The following is a 19,756-nucleotide window of genomic DNA, read 5'->3' as shown; positions in this document are numbered from 1 at the left end:
GGAGAGACTTTGGGTCTTTCCCAGCAAGAGGTAACATGCAGCCTTATGAAATGCTCCTGATTCCACTTGCTCCATGATCCCAATAGTCATTTAGGACCTTTCCTCTTAAGCATTCAAAAAAGTTATCTGTTCATACCTGTCAAGTGCACTTATCTAATTTTATGTTAGTCTATATGCCATATGTGTGCACCAATGAAGAGAGCCACAAGGACACAGTAAAAAGGACAATCAATACCTGACCTAGAAACAGCAGCAACAGAGATTTGTAACCCACCTTCAAAAGTAGTTTTCTAACCCTGGGCAAATTGATGAGTGCTGGAGGGATGACTAGATAGTGATCAGCTACCTAGATTCTGATAACATTGCTACAATACTCATTATTCTGCAATTTAAGTGTTATTACACATTCACCAAGCTCTAAAATAGATTATGAAGGTAGATAATTTTATTTTTCTCTACCTTTATGTAAAGGTAGAAATTCATATTATCTTTGATTTCTACTGTATTAGTTTTACAATGTAATTCATTTTATGCTGTGTTGAATTTTATTATTGAGTTAGCATCTACCTAAACTCAACTTTCACTTTTCTAATTCAAGTTAATTTAAAGGTATGGCTGAAGTAGAATGATGCTGTCACTTAGGCTATTAGGGAATGCTACTATCACTCGGGCTACCAGGACATCTACTTGCTGTTTTTAAGTACCTGGTACCATAACCCCCTCAAAAGAAGTCAAGTTGTCTATCCTTGCCTGTCCTTGTACAATTCGGGGAGTCTTTTATTATATTTATTTTTATTTCATACAAATGATGTTTTTTAAACATAACTAAAATATTCTTGTTTAAAAGTAAACATAATACTTCCTTCCCCCCAAAAAAATATAGACCCTTATGAGCAATAAAGAAAAGAGAAAAAAATTAAAATTAAAAATAAAAAAATAATAGGGGCAGCTAGGTGGCTCAGCGTACAGAGCACCAGCCCTGGAGTCAGGAGCATCCAAGCCCAACTCCAGCCCTAGACAGCCAACAATCACCCAGCTGTGTGACCCTGGGCAAGCCACCCCAAACCCACTGCCCTGTAAAAATCAATATAAAATAAAACAAAATAAAATAATAATAATAAATAATAATAATAATAAATGTGCTTCACTGTGTTTCAACACCACCAGTTCTGTCACAGGTGGATCACATTCTTCATAAGTCCATCACAAAAGCTACTTCCATATTTTTCCACTGTAGCCATTGCTGATCGCAACTCCCTCAATTCATACTTCCCCACTACCATACACTATATTTTCTCTCTCCTTTCACTCTGTCCCTCTTCTTAAATGTGCTGTAGGGTAGCTAAGTGGTGCAGCAGACTGACCACTGGCCCTGGGGCCAAGAGGCCCCAAACCCACATGTCACCACTAAGGCTCAGCAACCAGCCGGCCCTGTGGTCCTGGACAGGCCATCCAGTTCCAGCCCCTTACAAGAAGTAAAAAAGAAAATGTGTTATATCTGACCATTCTCCCCCACAGTCCATCCTCTCTTCCATCACTCACATCCCCCCCTTCCTGCTGTCCCCCTTCTCTCCTTCTTACTCTAGGTGACTTACCCCATTGAGTGTGTGTGTGTGTGTATATATATATATATATATATATATATATATATATATATATATATATATATACTGTTTCCTCTCCGAGCCACCTCTGATGAGAACAAAGGTTCCCTCATTCCCCCTCATCTTCCCCCCTTCCATATCATTGCAATAGCTCATTGTAATAAAAAAAATTTTTATATGAAATATCTTAGCCTATTCCACCTCTCCTTTCTCTTACTCCCAGTACATTTCCCTTTTAGCCATTGACTCCATTTTTAAAATATATTGTATTTTCAAATTCAGCTCCTGTGCTTTATCTATAAAAGCTCCTTCTACCTGCTCTATTAAATGAAAACTTTCTTATGAGTATTATCAGTATCATTTTTCTATGCAGGAATATATGCAGTTCATCATCATTAAGTCCCTCATATTTTACCCTTCTCCTCCACTCTCTATGCTTCACCTGAGTGCTGTATTTGAAGATCAAACTTTCTGTTCAGCTCTGGCCATTTTTTTTTTTAGGTTTTTGCAAGGCAAATGGGGTTAAGTGGTTTGCCCAAGGCCACACAGCTAGGTAATGATTAAGTATCTGAGGCCAGATTTGAACTGAGGTACTCCTGACTCCAGAGCCAGTGTTCTATCAACTGCGCCACCTAGTTGCCCCCCATCTCTGGCCATTTTAGCAGGAATATTTGAAATTCCCCTGGTTCATTGAAAGCCCATCTTTTTCCCTGGAAGAGGATGTTCAGTTTTGCTGGGTAGCTGATTCTTGGTTGCATTCCAAGCTCTTTTGCCTTCTGGATTATTATATTCCAAGCCCTACAAGCCCTTAATATAGTTGCTGCTAAGTCCTGTGTGATCCTGGCTGCAGCTCCACGGCATTTGAATTGTGCCCTTCTGACTGCTTGTAATTTTCTCTTTGACTTGGGAGTTCTGGAACTTGGCTATAATATTCCTGGGGACTGGGGGGTTTTTTGTATCTCTTTCCAGGGGAGATTTGTGGATTCTCTCAATTTCTATTTTGCCCTCTGCTTCTAGGATATCTGGGCAATTTTCCTGTAAGAATTCTTTAAAAATGATGTCAAGGCTCTTTTCCTGATCATGACTTTCAGGTATCCCAATAATTTTTAAATTATCTTTCCTGAATCTGTTTTCCAGATCAGTTGTTTTTTCAATGAGATGTTTCACATTTTCCTCTAATTTTTCATTCTTTTGGATTTGAAGTTGGTTTTGACTTCTCCTAAAATCATCAGCTTCCTTTAGCTCCATTCTACATTTGAATGATTTGTTTTCCTCAGAGAGCTCTCATCTCCTTTTCCATCTGGCCAATTCTGCTTTTATAAAGCATTCTTCTCAATAATTTTTTAAACTATTTTATCCATTTGACTTATGCTGGTTTTTAACATGTTATTTTCTTCAGTATTTTTTGGATCTCCTTGACTAAGCTGCTGACTTCGTTTTCATGTTTTCCTTCATCTCTCTCATTTCTTTTCCCAATTTTTCTTCTATCTCCCTTACTTGATTTTCAAAATCTTTTTTGAGCTCTGTCATAGCCTGAGCCCAATTTCCATTTTTTTTGGAGTCTTTAGATGCAGGAGCTTGTACTTCCTCATCTTCAGATTGAGTACTTTGATCCTTCTTGGGATGGTAGACAATGTATTTCTCAATGGTGTTCCTCTTTTTGCTATGTTTATGCATTTTCCCAGCCTGTGCCTGGTTTGGGGGTGCTTCCTGAGCACCCCAAGGATCTCAGTGTATGAGGCTCTGTCTTCCCTCCTGGTCTATGAATGATCACAAGCGTACCCCTCTGCCATGGGCCTGAGGTTGGGGGTGGGGAGGGGGCTGCTGTTCTATGGGAGGTCTAGACTGTGATCAGGATCTGAATGTGGTCAGAGTCCCAGAGTCCTGTTCCAGGTTCAGAGGACAGACCTCCAAAGTCTGTCTCCACTCCCCTACCTTTGGTAGACTGAGCACTCAAGGCTCAGTTGCCTGGGGGCTCCTGCTTACCAGCTCAGCCTGCTTCCATTTCCTAGATCTGGGCTGCCACTGCCACAGCTGCTCACTGAGTGCCCTCTGGGCTTCACAAGTCCACTCTGGCAGAGGTCCCCTCACTGATCTTCCAAGTTGTGTCCAGTGCTCTCCAAGGTGTAGGTCAGAAAACTACCCCACTGCCAAGCTGCAGCTCCCAGGTACCCTGCAGCTGCCTCCTGAAGGCTGAAGTTCCATCACTTTGGCAGGCCGCCCCTCCAACCCCATGGAGCAGAGCCTTTCCACTATTTTCCAGAGAACTGCCTCACTGGATCTTTCTTTGGGTTCTGTCTCTCACAAACTTAGTTAGAATCATTATTTTAAGAGTTTTGAAATATTATAGAGAGAGAGCACCTAAAAGAGGCTCTTCTCCTGGTGCCATCTTGGCTCCGCCCCCCCCATTAGGGGAATCTTAATCTCCACAAGAGGAAAACAAACTTGGTGATTCTGATCCTCTAACAAAGACTTCAAGTTTCAGATGAGTCCCATAAAATAATAAGCATTCCTAAATTATCAGAGAGTGTTGTGATTAGCTATATCTGAATGCCAACCCATTTTTCCCAGTGTTGTTAATTATTTTCACAAATTTAAGGCTTAGTTTGTTTTATCTTATATCCAGATGTTGTTTAAGATACAAAGGGATACGTAATTTATCCCCTCTTTATAATACTGTCTAAGAAATAAACTTCTCAATTCATTCTTTTTTCTCCAGTCTCACCTACAAAAAAAGATAAGCCTTGAACTATTACAAGCAAGAAAATGGATTTTGACTTACTGCTTCATGGATGCATCTTTCTAATGTACTGAGATACTAAAATGCTATGAAAATGCTAAGTAGCAATAAAAATCAATACTACCAGGGGGTGGCTATGTGGCGCAGTGGATAGAGCACCGCCCTAGAGTCAGGAATAACTGAGTTCAAATTGGGCCTCAGACACTTAATAATTACCTAGCTGTGTGGCCTTGGGCAAGCCACTTAACCCCAATGCCTTGCAAAAACTAAAAAAAAAAAAAAATCAATACTACCAAATTGACAGGAGACATAATCTTGCTCTTATACAAAATAATAGCTTGTTCAGGCTTCCAATATGTCAGTTCTGGCTAATGAGCCTAAGGAAACACATGAGAATTAAAAAAAAAAAAATTGCCACATCTAGGAAAAACATTGAGTGGAGTCAACAGGATAGTAACACTTTTGAAGTAATAATGCCTCAATGCTGCCCCTCCATCCATGACTTTTGCAGGAAAAAGTGCTGAAAGAATTATATCATCAGATGCTATAATCACAGTTGTCTTAGTATCACTTGTAAATTGGATTCTTTTTTGTCACTTGTCTCCTTGGTTTTCTTTTTTGCTTGAGCCATGACCCTGGGTTAAAAACTTCCTTTAGAAATGCAAGTAAGTAGCCTCTCTATAAAACTAAAGACTTATATGTGGCCTATGGTCACAAAACTGGCATGTGAGCAAGATCAATTTCTCCTTGGTTCCAAGGCTTAACCTCTATTCTGTTCTGTTGCCCTGCTTCTTATTTAGCTGACAAAGCAAAAGAAATTAGATATGGGTCAGAAGGCTACTTCTAAAATATCTGAAAGAATGCCATTGTACAGAGATAAGCATTGAAAAACTAAATTGAAGTAAATTTACAGAATCTAACAACTATGAATCTTTTAAACATAAATGTAATACATTGAGGAAAGTTGTATTTGCATTTTAACAAAATATTCTTTAAAGATATATAAATTGTGTGAATTTTCCTGAAAAAAAGAAAATTCAGTGTATTCATTTCATTATACTTTATTTATGTCTGTATGTGAGGGAAGTAAATTACATAATTTGTGAATCATTAATACTTAAAATTAAATTCAATTAAAATTAATAATCTATAAACCAATTCATTTTTATATTCAGAGCATCTTCACATTTGATCTGTTTTTAAAGAAGTATACTTAATAGATAGGTGGACAGCAATGAAAGTAAAATGCTGCCTGTATAAACCATTCAATGTGAATGTTTTGTTGGTGGGTTCCACTTTACTATATTTCTTTATTACAAGGAAGAGTTCAGAGGAAGGAAGGGAGGAAACAAATATGTAAAGAAATTAACAAGTTGCAAATAAAATTATAAAGCATCAATTTTTTTAAAAAGCAAATATGCATTTATTTACCTTTCCAGGTCTAAAAAACACTTTTGTTAATCCAAATTTGTAGTCATGTTCATTTAGGCCCAAAGCTTTAAAAAGAGCCTAAAAAATAAAAAAAAATTAGTTTCTAGTTAATCATTAAGATTTAATAAACTTTACAAAACAGTAATAAGTAGTTTCAACACATATGTCATTAATACCTTGCAAAAGAGTCTTGGATCCAATCGAGCAAGTTTATCTGGCATATATTTCTTGTACATGTTATAGAGCTCATGAAATGAGGCTCGAGATGGAAAACCACCCTGCATCAGGTCCAAAACGGATACCATACCTAAATTCATAAGCAGACATAAATTACTACTAATGTAATTCAGAAAGATTTATGGATCACTTTCAAGCTAGTAAAGTCTTTACATTAAATAATCCAAAAATTTAGGAAGTAAGATTTTATTGAGAAATAAAGTCAAGATTTCTGAGAAAAATATGAAGTATTCAAGTATATATTTCCTCCAAGCATTTCTAATTAGTAACCTTATCAATAATATACAAGAAAGATTTAATTTGGAGGTTAGATTTACAAAACTATTCTATTTAACAGAATTTTGTTTAGAGCAGGAGTTCTTAAGCTATGGAATTATTTTTGAAATATTATTATAACAACATTTCAATATAATTTATTTCTTTTGTAAACCTATATTCATAGTCTTCATCTGATTGCCAAAGAGGTCCATGACAGAAAATGGGTTTAAAAACCTTGATTTGAATCATGGTATTAATTAATTACTTGATAGAACATTAATCCTAACCAGCAAGTTTATACCTACAAATACATTAACTGACACAAAACTGAAATGGAATATATTAGAATTTTATTTTCTACTAAAAGTCTGTAACTCAAATCAACTGACACTGGAAACTCTATTGCTTTGAGATTCGAATTAATCTGCTTCCAAAATCCCAGTGCCATTTTTAAAAAAAGTAATGTTATTGCTTATTTTAGAAAAGATCTAAACTGTTTACCAACAAGGAAATGGTCACATACTTAAGTACAAAACAGAAGTTAACCATAGAAAATGGAGGGGAAAAAATATCTGTATCTTTTCCTTGAGACACTATGTTCCATCTTTATCATCCATTTAAATTATTAACTCTATATCTACCACAGCTCTCTAACTGGGGCTGAGATCTTAATATCCAACCTAAACTTAGCAACAAAGCTAATTTTTAATCTGTGAGAGAGTATTAACATGCCAATTAGGATCAACAAAATACTGATAGAGGAGGATTCAAAAGAGATCTGACCAAGAGAACATTTGCACAGTTTAAAGTATCTTTTCTACTAACTATTAAAAATCCACTGAAGGGAGGAAATAACATTATTATGTTACATGTACAAATATATATATATATGTACCTAACACAGAAAGACACAAGTTCAAGAATTCCATCTCAAACACTTATCTAATTATGTAAACAAGTCATAACTTCTCAAGGCCTCTGTATCTTATCTGCAAAATGAAGGGGTTGGACTCTGGGGCCTCTAAGATCCCTTGAAGCTTTAAATCACTGATTATACAGTCTTTGCAACAACCCTAAGAAGTCAATAATACAAGTATTAATAGCTAGCTACTTTTTACAGATAAAGAAGGGCTTGATAGCTTAACTGATTTTCCATCACCACCTAGTAAATCTGTAAAAATAGATCAGTACCCATCTTCTTGGTCTAGAGACTTTTTCTCACTAAATCATGATCTTAACTATTTTGGATTAAAAAACAAAAACAATGCTAACAGAGATCACTAATACAAGTTAGCTAAGTATAAAAAATACCTGAACATTGAAGTTGGGACAAAATCTGAGCACCTTCAAAGTGATGACTTGTCATCTTTAAATTAGGCTTGATGCAACGAATAAAGCTAGATCCCTAAAAGAATTACAAAACATTGTTATTCTACAAATATATCTTTATTTTTACACATTGAAGAACAATTGAAGAACAAAATAATAACAATAATGATAATTACACATAAAGTTTTTTTTAAATAATTGTTTAAATAATGAAAGTATGTGAACCTTTTTGTGCAATAAATCCTAATAACTTAGAAAATCACTTCAAATATTGGTGGCCAAAAATATACAGGTAAAAATATAATTTCATGTTATGATTTACTTCAAGTATAAAAACACATGATATACATAAATTAAATATCATGCCTTTCTTATTCCTAGCATATAAAAATTGTTTTTTCTTCTATGTAAGAATAGTTATATGCTATATCTCTTTTATTATAAAACTTTCCTGAGAACAAAAAAGTTAAATTATTTTCTTTAATTAAATTTCATAAATATATGATATACTCCTAAAGGTATCTCTTCCTTTAGATGAAAACTTCAGTGGACAGTAAATCTACATCAAAATATCTTCTACAAGTAGAAATTCGAGGGGGGAAAGCTACATTATTTTTGTCTTTGCCTCCCCTGTACTCAGCATAATGCCTTATACAGAAGAGTAATTGAATACTCATTGAGTTGAATCTAATCACAATATCATCCTAAAACTAAAATTAAAGGATGACTAATTTGTTAAAAATAATTTCACTAGAACTCATTTAGAATTATGTAAATTAATCAAATTAGATCAAATGATTAAAATTATGAGGAATAAGAATAATACAATATGATTCTAATGTTACTAATGTCTTACAAATATATCAGAACTTTCACAAATGAATGCTAAAGTAGAAAGAACTCCTTTCAAGGGGTTCTACATATACCAACTTAATTTTCAATTTCAATTCTGGAATTTTCACAAAATTAATTTGTAAATAACATATGATTACCAAATTTTTATCTAAATTACTCTTTGCTTTTTCCAAAAATTGAAATCAGTCTTAAAAGACAAACTCTGTTACCACTGATATTTTTTTAAGTGTGTTACAGACTCCAAAAACAAAATTCCCTATTTCCAAAAACATTTTATATTATGGTATTATCATCATAATAAATGAATACTCTCAAAGATTGAGGTACTGGTGAGGGTCTAGGAAAACAATACTCATTTGGAGCTATAATTCTGGTATCATTATTAAAATATAAATGGTCAAGTTTTAAATGTATAACTAAAATAAAAATGGTCATTATTTCCATTTTCTCTATTAAAAATATCTACCTATAAAAGGGTCCAAAGTTTCAGCTATTTCTTCAACATCAACGCAATCCATAAATAAAACCATGCCATGATGCTCAAAGGGAGTACTAATGAATTTAAAAGCAATTCTTAAACACAACTACGTTCTACACCACATGCTAAACATTGGAGGTACAAATAGAAATGTGAAAGAGTCCCAGTTTTTCATAAGTTTTTACATTCAAAGTAGGAGAGACAGCACATATAGGATGATTCAGCTGAAAGGCAGATGGAAGGACCTACTGGTCCTAAGGATGAAGTGGTAGGGCAAATAGCAAAGCTCAGGGATACTTAGGGTTCCTGGGAAGGATGGAGGGCAAGGCCTGGGCCTGAGGAGGAAGTGGTAGCAAGGCAAAGATATTGATTCCCTATCTTATCCCTTTCAGAGAAAGGGAGATTCTGGCAATACTCTTAAAGCAGCAGTCATCAAAATTCATATAATGCCAAAGTCTATGCACAGGCAGAAGGGTGGGAAGCCAGATGAATAGGTGGACTGTCATAAGAAGCAGGAGAATACAGTCCATAGAGTTTCCTTCACACTGAGTATGCCAAATGAATATCTAGCCTAGGCAAGGGAATGGCAAGTGCCCAACTCTTAATTCTAAAAATCTCTTTTTTTTTCAGAACCACAATTAGTCATGCTTTTTCCTCCACCTATATGAAACTATGTTGCTATTTTACTAAATCTTTGTGTAAGATTTCATCAACTCTGGAACTCATAACTCAGTACCTTCCCTGGGTACTCCTGGTTAGAAAAGGTAGAAGACAACCAACAGAGAATTCCTCTCAAATCCTCTATTTAAAGAGGGAGCACAGGACAATTTCTGACCTGGCTGCTCTCCTGAACCTCATATTTATCTTCAGAAATTTGTCTTCCTCCCAATTCACATTAACTCGGAAATTCACCTCCTCACTACCCCTATTATTGAGTTCCCTCCCTCTAACTGGAGAAGGTAGAGAGCAGAAAACGGTGAGCTCTTCCCAGATCATGGGAGCTATCTCACCATTTTCTACCAAGCTGTAGACTACTGCCCCACATCACCATCAGTTACTCCTTCTTCCCTTATCCTGTCCTTTTCATTTTTAAGTTTCTTTTTTATGTGTTGTTTTTCACCATTAGATTATGAGTTCCTAGAAGGCAAGGAGTGTTTTTATGTTTTTTGCAAAAGGTCTTTATAAAAAGGCATTTTCTATACTCAGGAATCATATACAGTGTCTATCTAGCAAATGGGAAACACTTAATAAATTTTCTGATTGACCTAGGGTATGTACAATGTGCAAAAAACAAAAGGTAGTTATAAAATATTTTGAAAACTATTTATGATAAAAGAATTTACTACATACAATCCAATTCAAGCATTTATTAAAAATTCAATACTTTAGTACTAGTCCCAAGGTATTAGTGGATACTAATAATAATATCATCTAAAGGATAAAAATACAGACTATGGAATAAGAAAAAAGTATATTTGTCTTCAAGCATACTTACAGTGCTTCGCAATTTTTCCAGGAGCAAATTTAATTGTGTCTGTAGAAGGAAAAAAATCCATTTACTATATCAAAAAATAATGATCAAGGTTAATATCAAGGTTTCCTAATGCTATTGTCACTATATTTTTAAAAGTAATCTTACAATTTGATAAGTAAAACATGCAAAAGAATTTAATAAAATTTCATGCAACATGCCTTATACAACAGCAAGGAAATTAATCACTATACTTTCACAAGACATATCAGGAGTGAAAATGATTACCACCATTAAATATAAACCATTATATGGAAAAAACAGACAGTAGACTTAGAACAAAATAAATTTTAAAAGTGAGATACATTATATATGTGCATGGCTCATGGAACCCTACACAAAATTCAGTAGCATTGAGCAAGGCTATACCTAAAAAAAAATGACATAAAAGACATATAGAAGAATTGTTTTAGAGAACATTTTTAACTGACAGTTGTAAACATCTACAGACATTCCATTTACAATTTTTCAAATACTGTGGAAGAAAATATTTTTAATTTGTTTAAACTTTGACAATATTTTTATATATAAAATACTTCTGACAATAAACTAAAAAAATGACAATGACCCTGTTATTTAAAATTCTGCGATTATAGCTATCAGTTCTAAAATTGATATTCATCTACTTCATCAAGAAATTATAAACCTTGCATGCCCTAATTATGGTTCTGCCAAGTACATTTTTTGTAATACTTAATAATAATCTGGGTTCTTTCATATTCTCCCTGCAAAAAGATTTGGTTTTAAAACTTTTAATAACAAACAATGCATAGTATCAGTCTTTAATATATTAATAAAATTTATACTAACTTAAAATAGTATATAACTTGGATAAACTTCTAACACAGAAAAGAATTCAAAGCTAAGGATACTAAAATGATTTATCAATCTGACAAAATATAGTTAACAATCCAATTTTTTCAGGGATGAGACATCTGATAACTTTCACTATTCACTACTAAAAAAACACCCAAAGGCAGAAAAGATCTCTCAATTAGGGAAAGAACCTATTAGGGAAATTTCCCAATTAGGTCTTGGGAATAAATTTTTAAAAGACAGTAAAATGAACAATAAAAGTATCTGACAGATGAGAAAAGCAGCACGAATTATAAAAATATATATCAGCCTAGTAGATAATAACTCCTATAGTAATGCTCATGATACTTCTCATCCTTTTTGCAATAATAAACGTTCAGTTTTTAAAGGCAGGAAAGCATCTAAATTCAATTTTTAAAAGAAAATATCATTTTAATCAGACACTTCGAAAAGGTCACTTCAATTTTAAAGTATAACCTTGTTATTTGGAAATTTACTTCTATGAAGCCCTTCATTCACTAATCATTCTAGACAATGAGGCAATATTATAAAAACTATTCAGTCAGTTATAATGACTTCCTAAATTTGCATTTGAAATTAAAAAGTACTATAGAATTTCCTAGGTCTCACCTCTACACATACCTCACTCTTTCTTAATATAATTTTTGTATAAATGTCTTTTATGTGCTTACTAATCTAAGCTCACAGAGAATAGGGTTGGTGCTACATATATCTTTGTGTACCACACATATAGCACAGTGCATTTCACATAGATCTCAATGCATGTTTGCTGAAATTTATATATTATTTAGCTATATATGGCAAAGCACTATCCTAAGCACAAGAAGTCTTAGAGCAAAACAGTTCAGAGAAAAATGTGTGCAACAATATATCTAGAAAATTGCTTATAATTAGTTTAATTTTGATAGTAAGAGGTTTTGCAGATGGAAAAAATAAATGTTGCTGGCAGAAATGTAAATAAATCAGTCAAAACATGAATGAGATTTGAGAACTGTTAAGTGTGCTTAAAAACCCATCCTTTGGAAAATAACATTAAATTCATGAAGATTGATCCATTTTTTAAAAAGTTCTATTTTGAATTTGTGAATATAAAAAAATAAAAGATAAAATAGAATTCAAATGGAAATGATTTTAAATTATTGTATTGAAAATTAATTGCTTTCTATTAAAATTATCTGAAAAAGCAATAGAAGTATTCTTTGTTATTTCTAAAAATACTTTACATCATAAGTTAACATATCAAAGTTTTCATATCACATGTTTATGTAAAATTCATCTTTGATTCTAATATTTAACAGAAATAATAATAGTAATATAGTTAAGAGCAAAGATAACCATATTCATAAGAAATTTTCTAATATACATGCAAAAGACAAAAACATCAATTTGCCATGGAATTATTATTTTAAAATATACTAAACTATATCTTGTTCTTCATTTATCAAATTTGCAGAGAAAAAAGTCTACATTTTATATCTTGAGCTTGAAAAATCAGCAATTAAGACCAATGAAAGGTTTTTCCATTTTTAAGGTAGACTTTTTAAAAAATTATTGTCCTTGCCTCAAATATTAAAAAATTCTTGATTTTACTATGAGCAGAATTAAATGTGGCATGAAACAGTTATCAAAAACAAATATTTTGAAGCATTTAGTACTTGCCTTTTAAATTATATAGTCATTATTTTAATAATACAATTTTAATAATAAAAATGTTAGTATAGTATGCACATTTACAATGCTACATTGATAGAACACATATCAAAAAAGAAATTACAAATTGCTTTGAAAAGGGCTCTTACTAAAAAGATAATAAAATTTATAAATACAAATCCATAAAGGTGATCATTTACCTGAAGCCCCTGGCTGTGCCTGCTTTTCCTCTCTCAACTCAACTAGTCCTTTCTAGCCATCCTGAGCTGGAATATCCCAGCTAAAATAAAACTGTTGAATGAGGAAAGGAAACAGAAAACGTGGAGAAAGTAAGGTTTTTGAAGGTCAGTTTGACAGGAAGCAGAAGAAAGGAGAAAAATTAGAAGTAATCAGATATTTTGATTAGGTACTAACAAAGGAAGGACTTAGAATAATTGCAAGAATTTCTATATTTGCAATTCCTATCTAATTAAATTTAAAGTTAAAAAAGACCTGTTTGGGTCAGCTTTTTATATTACAAATGATGGATTTTCTCCAATGGCTTGGTATATACATATGTGTGTGTGTATGTATGTATGTGTATGCATATATACTACACTATGTAAAATTTAAATATTTTAAATGCAAAAAATGCATAACTTTTTAAAGCAATTTTAATACCTTGAATTTGTTCCCCACGCTGATGAAGCTAAGTTTTCCTGCTTTTTGTTTAGTGTCTTTGTTGTTGTTTGTTGATGACTCAAATAATTCCCGAATAAATTTATCCCTGGATTCACATATTAAAGATTCAAGAGACATGTGCAAAGCATCATTGTTTTTCTCAACAAACTGAGTCTGAAAAATAAATAAAGCAATATTTTAGAACAAGCAAACTTCACAATATTAAATGAGTCATCTGGTAAGGAAGTTATACAAACTTCTCAACCAGTTTTAGAGACCCTGAAAATTATAATAAAAATATACTACTTATCACAAAAAGTTTAAAGTATCAGTCATGGAGAAAGCTTTGCTTTCATTCTAAATTTTTATCAGAGTATTAAGAAATAGAATGCTTTCCTATGATAAAAATCAATGTTTATTAATCCTAGGGTTTCCATGAATTTGTTTTTTAATATTTTGATAATTTAATGATTTTCTTTGCATTGATATAATTTTATTTTATGTATTTAAGAAATTTATTCTGATAAGAGGTCCATTCACCAGACTGCCTACTTGAACTATGACATCCAATATATATACTTACTGTTTCATAGCACACAGCACCTGCAAAATGCCTGATGATAAAACCTTCATCATCTCTGATGTTCCTGTGAATAGTCAGTTTGGATTTCCTAGGAATCTGTAAAGGAATCCACAGGTGTTCAATTTATGAAATTACTAAATAATGATTTACATAATCTGTAATTAACTCCTTAAAGAAATAACTCAAATTCATCAAGTTCTTCTATCTTTCACAAATGTAATACTTTTGAAAAGTCAGAACCAGGGGTCAATTAGTTAGTACAGTGGATAGAGTCCTGCCCCTAGAATCAGGGATATCTGAGTTCATATATAGTCTCAGATACTTGATACTCCATAGTTCTGTGACCTTGGGAAAGTCACTTAATCCCATTGCCCCACAAAAAGCCCCCCCAAAAAAGGAAAAATGTCAGATAAAGTTATCAATTGAATTATATATATATATATAAAATTCTATAAAAATATATACTGAATTATGTATGAAATATTATGACAATATCATGGACAAAGTAAATTATATATAAAATATTGTCTTTATATATTACACATAAAATATCAAGAAATCATAATTTCATAGAAAAACTAAATACAAAACATCAAGGCCATATTGAAACTCAACAATGTCTTTTGTAAGACAAACTACATTTTTTTTTTAGGATTTTGCAAGGCAATGGGATTAAGTGGCTTGCCCAAGGCCACACAGCTAGTAATTATTAAGTGTCTAAGGCCGGATTTGAACTCAGGTACTCCTGACACCAGGGTCCATGCTCTATCTGTTTTGCCACCTAGCCACCCCAGACAAACTACATTTCATAGATTATCACAGATTTATACCATGAAGAGGCATTGAGATGATTTAAATTAATCTTTCTTTTTATAAAGAAACAGAACCCAGGAAGATTCACTGTCTTGTCCAAGGTCCATAAGTCACCAAGTGTCCGATATTGGATTCAAACCCAGATCTTTCCTGTTGCCAAATAAATGTATCTAACCACTACCTTATGCTTTACGATAATGCTGCTATCAAGCTCAAAAACTTCCAAAGAAACGATTAATTATTTCATTAATCCTGTTCTACTTAATAAGTGAGCTCATTCAAGGCACAAAGGCTACCACTCTGAGATTTATTCTATATAAAAATATATTATTCATTTTTGGTAGTACACAGAATCTTCAGAAATAATAACCTAAATTTAGAAAACTGCATAATGTGAAGATTAATGATCATGTGGTATAAACCCCTTATTTTACAAATAAAGTCATTGATACATTATTATGAAAAAATTCTTGTTCTTTTAAATATGTGTACTACTTTCAGTGCTTTGAATTTCACTTGTTTTCAAGAGTCTTTAAGGCAGGCAGGTCAGGGATTAATACCTCTCTTTTAAAGATGACTTTCCCAAGGTCACAGAGCTATTGAGTTCAAGTGTCTGAGGTTGGATGTAAACTCAGATACCGCTGATTCTAGGGTCAGGGCTCTATCCACTGTACTATATAAAGTTTATACCTGGTACACCATGCTACCTCGTGTTTCTAAACAATCACAACTAAAATGATTACAGAATTAGAAAAACAACAAAAGTTTAAGCAATTCTTAAATTTAAAAATAGCTATGAGTAAAATGCAACATAAAACAAGAAAAACAGGTAAGTGGACAGCTTCTCCTGATGACAGGAAAAGCAAGAAAGGACTCCAGTACATTGGGTAGATCTTCAAGTAATATTTGAGGATAACACAGAGAACTGTCACACAGGACAGGCAGGGCTGGAGCATCAATTGAGAGAATTCTCAAATCAATGAAATCACAGATCCAATTGAATAGAAAATAAAAATTAGCTAGCCTCCATCTTCAGTTTTAAAAGTAGCAAAGTTCTACTCAGATGAGAGGTTACCAAATTTTCCCAAGAAACTTCATCTGAAGTGAGCTTGATTGCCTTAGTAAGTTATTTAAAAGATAAAAGGCAAGTGATGCTCCAGTTACAGGGAACCGCATGAGGAAAGAAGTTGTAGGACATGGTTCAAGAGCAGAGAGTAATCTAATTTTGGTTTAAGCACAGAATTTGTGGCAAGTTACTTTGCAAAGATGTTGAGTTCTGAGTGTAGAATTACGAATGCACTGCTGTCAACAGGTAGTCTGATCCCCCAAACTGCTCTTTATGGGGCAGCTAGGTGGCACAGTGGATAGAGCACCAGTCCTGGAGTCAGGAGTACCTGAGTTCAAATCCAGCCTCAGACACTTAACCTACCTGTGTGGCCTTGGGCAAGTCACTTAACCCCATTTGCCTTGCAAAAAAAATTTTAAAAGCTGCTCTTTATCTTTCTTTTCTTCATTCCAAGGGATGAATGGTTCATTTGATGGCAAAAAAGTTTACTATAAGAATTTGAGGTGGGGGAGCTAGGTGATGCAGTGGATAGAGCACCAACCCTGGAGTCAAGAGGACCTCAGTTCCAATCTGGCCTCAGACACTTAATAATTACCTAGCTGTGGGACCTTGAGCAAGTCACTTAACCCCACTGCCTTGCAAAAATCAAAAAAAAAAAAAAAAAGAAAAAGAAAGAATTCAAGGCAATGCAAGAACAAAATATACTAAAAAAATATTTTCAAAGACTATTTGGAAGATGTGTATTACAAAATAAAACTGGGAAGGTATGGTAAAGTTAGATTATAAAGATCCTTGAATGTCAGGAAAAGATTTTTCAACTTAAATTTACAAATGTTTTATTAAGCAGCCTCTGCATACAAAGCACTAGGATTTATGTGAATACTTTTTCTTTTATGCTATACCACAAAAATGGGAATACAGAAATAAATAATTCTTTCCTTCAAATGCATACATTCCACTAGGGAAGGAAAAAGTTCAGAGTATACCATTGAAACAATATACAGCTTGTCAATGGAAATTTCTGGTTGACCAGGAAGGCCTGTACTCATGTATTAATGACAATGGAAAGAAAAAGCCCAGAATGGAGTGTATGAAATTCCAGAAGTCAGTAACCTTTACAGAAGGAGCACTTCCTAACTATAATACTGAGACATCAAGAATAGAAGCCTGAATAAAATAGTGTTTCTACTGATAGAAATAATTAAGCTAAAAGGTGGATCACATTTAAAAATTTAAAACATGGAAAACTCTCAGTTTGGTAATGACTGTAAATATTAACTTCCATATCATTTACCATATACTTTCATCATTCTAAATTTTTCTTTTCTGGCAGCTGGTATCCCTTAACATACTGAACAATCAAGGAAACACATGTCTTACATTCAAACTAAGAACAGTGAACTGAAGAGATGTATTCTTGCTAAGTCTTTAACTGATGACTCATAAGTGGGAAAGTATTTGATTTATTTCAATGAATCTTTGAGGGGGCTGGTATGATTTCTAGGGTCCTTTTTAGTTCTAAAGTTCTTTAAAGTTTGTCAAAGCTATCTATTTTAGAAAGGTGAAACAAAGAATAATTTTAAAAAATTAAAAAGAAAGGTGGATCACATTTTCCTTTTGGAATTATTAATAATGGTAAAAGCTAGTGCTTTAAGCACTTTATGGGGTGGCTAGGTGGCACAGTGGATAAAGCACCGGCCCTAGAGTCAGGAGTATCTGAGTTCAAATCCAGCCTCAGACATCATAATTGCCTAAGCTGTGTGGCCTTGGGCAAGTCACTTAACCCCATTGCCTTGTCAAAAAAAAAATACAGCACTTTATCTATATTATAACATTTGATCCTCACAACAAGCCTGGGAGACATCATGAACCCTACTTGTAAGGATAGTTATGTTAAGAAAAGTTAAGTCACATGTCTAGATTTAAAGACCTAATAAGAGTATCTGAGACCATATTGAACCTGGTCTTTCAAACTTGAATTCCAGGGCTTTTATTCACTTCACTAAGCTGTTTCTCCAAATAAAGGATTTTCAACAAGATCATCAAATAATGCTTGTTTTAAAAAGAAAACTAGATTTCATCCACATGAGGAACTGCTGGAGTAGGAAATTCCTAAAAGTTTCTAATAAATCATGACTTAGTAGATAATTCATATGGAGTTATTTGAAATACACAAATATTAAATGATTTGCACAAGGTCACATAGCTTCTAAGTACCAGAGGCAGTCCTGAACTCAAATTCTTACTGATTCCAAGTGTAGTACCATATTATCTATATGTAGCAATCATTATTTTACAGGAAATATAGAAGAAAGTATGCTAGATCTTCTATTCTTAATTCTAAAATTTTCATTCTAACTACAAATGAATTAGATAAAATGAATTTAGAAGAGGGGTGCATCTGGGATTAATTCAGAAAATTGCACAAATGTCTTTCCTTTTCATCGATCCCTCCCCCAATGGAAAAAATGAAAATTGGGCTATCCCTTTAGGCCTTGACTATTACATTTAGTTTATCACATAATAAATATTTATAATTTTAAAAAATGTACATTTATTAAAAAACAATATTTAAAATGTCCCTTGAGACTCTTCAGGCATATACCTACTCAATAGAGATAGCCTCCATTAAGGCTTCTTCAAAAGAATGAGTCCTCACTCTCCTCTTCACTAAATTAAATCTTTTTGTAAGACTAATTAGTTTCTGACAGTAAACTTACAGTAAGGCGAAAATGGTCCTTGTGCTTCTGATGAACCACAGCTGTAAAATGCTGATCACTTGGTTGAGGAAGACGATTTTCTTCATCCAAAATATCCAGTACTCCAACTAATTTGGCTTCAATTAAATCTAATTAAATGAAAAAGCAAACATTCAAAATGATGACAACTGTAACTAAGCACAAAGTTTATAGCACTAAAAGAAATGTTAACAACACACTGAACACAAACTAGAACATACTAAATAGTCTATTAGTATTCTATGCTATTTTTACAGCAAAAAAAATTGTCATTATAGTCCATTGAAAAATGTTAGCACAATGGACTTAATAAAGTTATTTGAAGTTTTTAAAACTTCATGGAAAAAAGAAATTTCTTATTCTTTTTGTGGACTAGTTGAGAAGACCTGGTAGAGGGAAAAAGAACATCCTTTTCTCATTTAGAACAAGACTTTTAGAAACATACAAGACTTATAAGACTTCAGAACAAAAAGAACAAATCATTCCAAATTTCTTGCCTCTTCATATCACTTGGCTTCTTCTAGATAAAATAAGTTCCCCCGGTATGGTTTTATCTTGTCTTCATGCATATCCCATAATCTATCTTTCTTTTCTTTCTAGGTATATGATCTCTAGTAAATACCAAAAAATATTGCATTTGTTTCTTCCTCTAATTACCTAAATGCTCTTTGAGATGCTTACCTAGAGTATATTTTTTTAATATTCAGTGCTATTCTTCTCTCCCTTTTATTTAGCCTTTTGAAAAAATATACCTTTCTAAAGTCACATTTCACAGTTAAGTCCTATCTCACCAGGATGACACCTGTGCAAGCCAAATTTGCCTGTGTTAAGATCTTGATTTCATTTGACATATTATCCACACAGACTGTATTTATTTACAAACATCAGAAGCCACGAATTACCCTGCTGGCTCTTTTCTTGTGTTTTCCCACTAATAATTTTCTAG

General features: G+C 33.2%; 1 protein-coding gene across 4 annotated transcripts in view; it reads right to left on the bottom strand.

Annotated features, from left to right (window-relative positions):
- Positions 1 to 19,756, bottom strand: part of MYO6 (myosin VI) — a 241,014-nt gene that overhangs the window by 52,759 nt on the left and 168,499 nt on the right. For all 4 annotated transcript variants that reach the window (XM_074237348.1, XM_074237349.1, XM_074237350.1 and 1 more), the window contains exons 17-23: positions 18,793 to 18,920; positions 14,194 to 14,289; positions 13,611 to 13,784; positions 10,428 to 10,466; positions 7,582 to 7,675; positions 5,952 to 6,082; positions 5,776 to 5,853 (exon numbers count right to left, since the gene is read on the bottom strand). In XM_074237348.1, coding sequence (XP_074093449.1) covers positions 5,776 to 5,853; positions 5,952 to 6,082; positions 7,582 to 7,675; positions 10,428 to 10,466; positions 13,611 to 13,784; positions 14,194 to 14,289; positions 18,793 to 18,920 — 740 coding nt within the window. The remainder of the gene's footprint in view (positions 1 to 5,775; positions 5,854 to 5,951; positions 6,083 to 7,581; positions 7,676 to 10,427; positions 10,467 to 13,610; positions 13,785 to 14,193; positions 14,290 to 18,792; positions 18,921 to 19,756) is intronic.

Source organism: Macrotis lagotis, chromosome 5 (genome assembly GCF_037893015.1).
Source record: "Macrotis lagotis isolate mMagLag1 chromosome 5, bilby.v1.9.chrom.fasta, whole genome shotgun sequence".
NCBI classification, from domain to species: Eukaryota; Metazoa; Chordata; class Mammalia; order Peramelemorphia; family Peramelidae; genus Macrotis; species Macrotis lagotis.
Note: the sequence above shows the minus strand (reverse complement) of the source record. Positions and strands in the feature narration are given on the sequence as shown.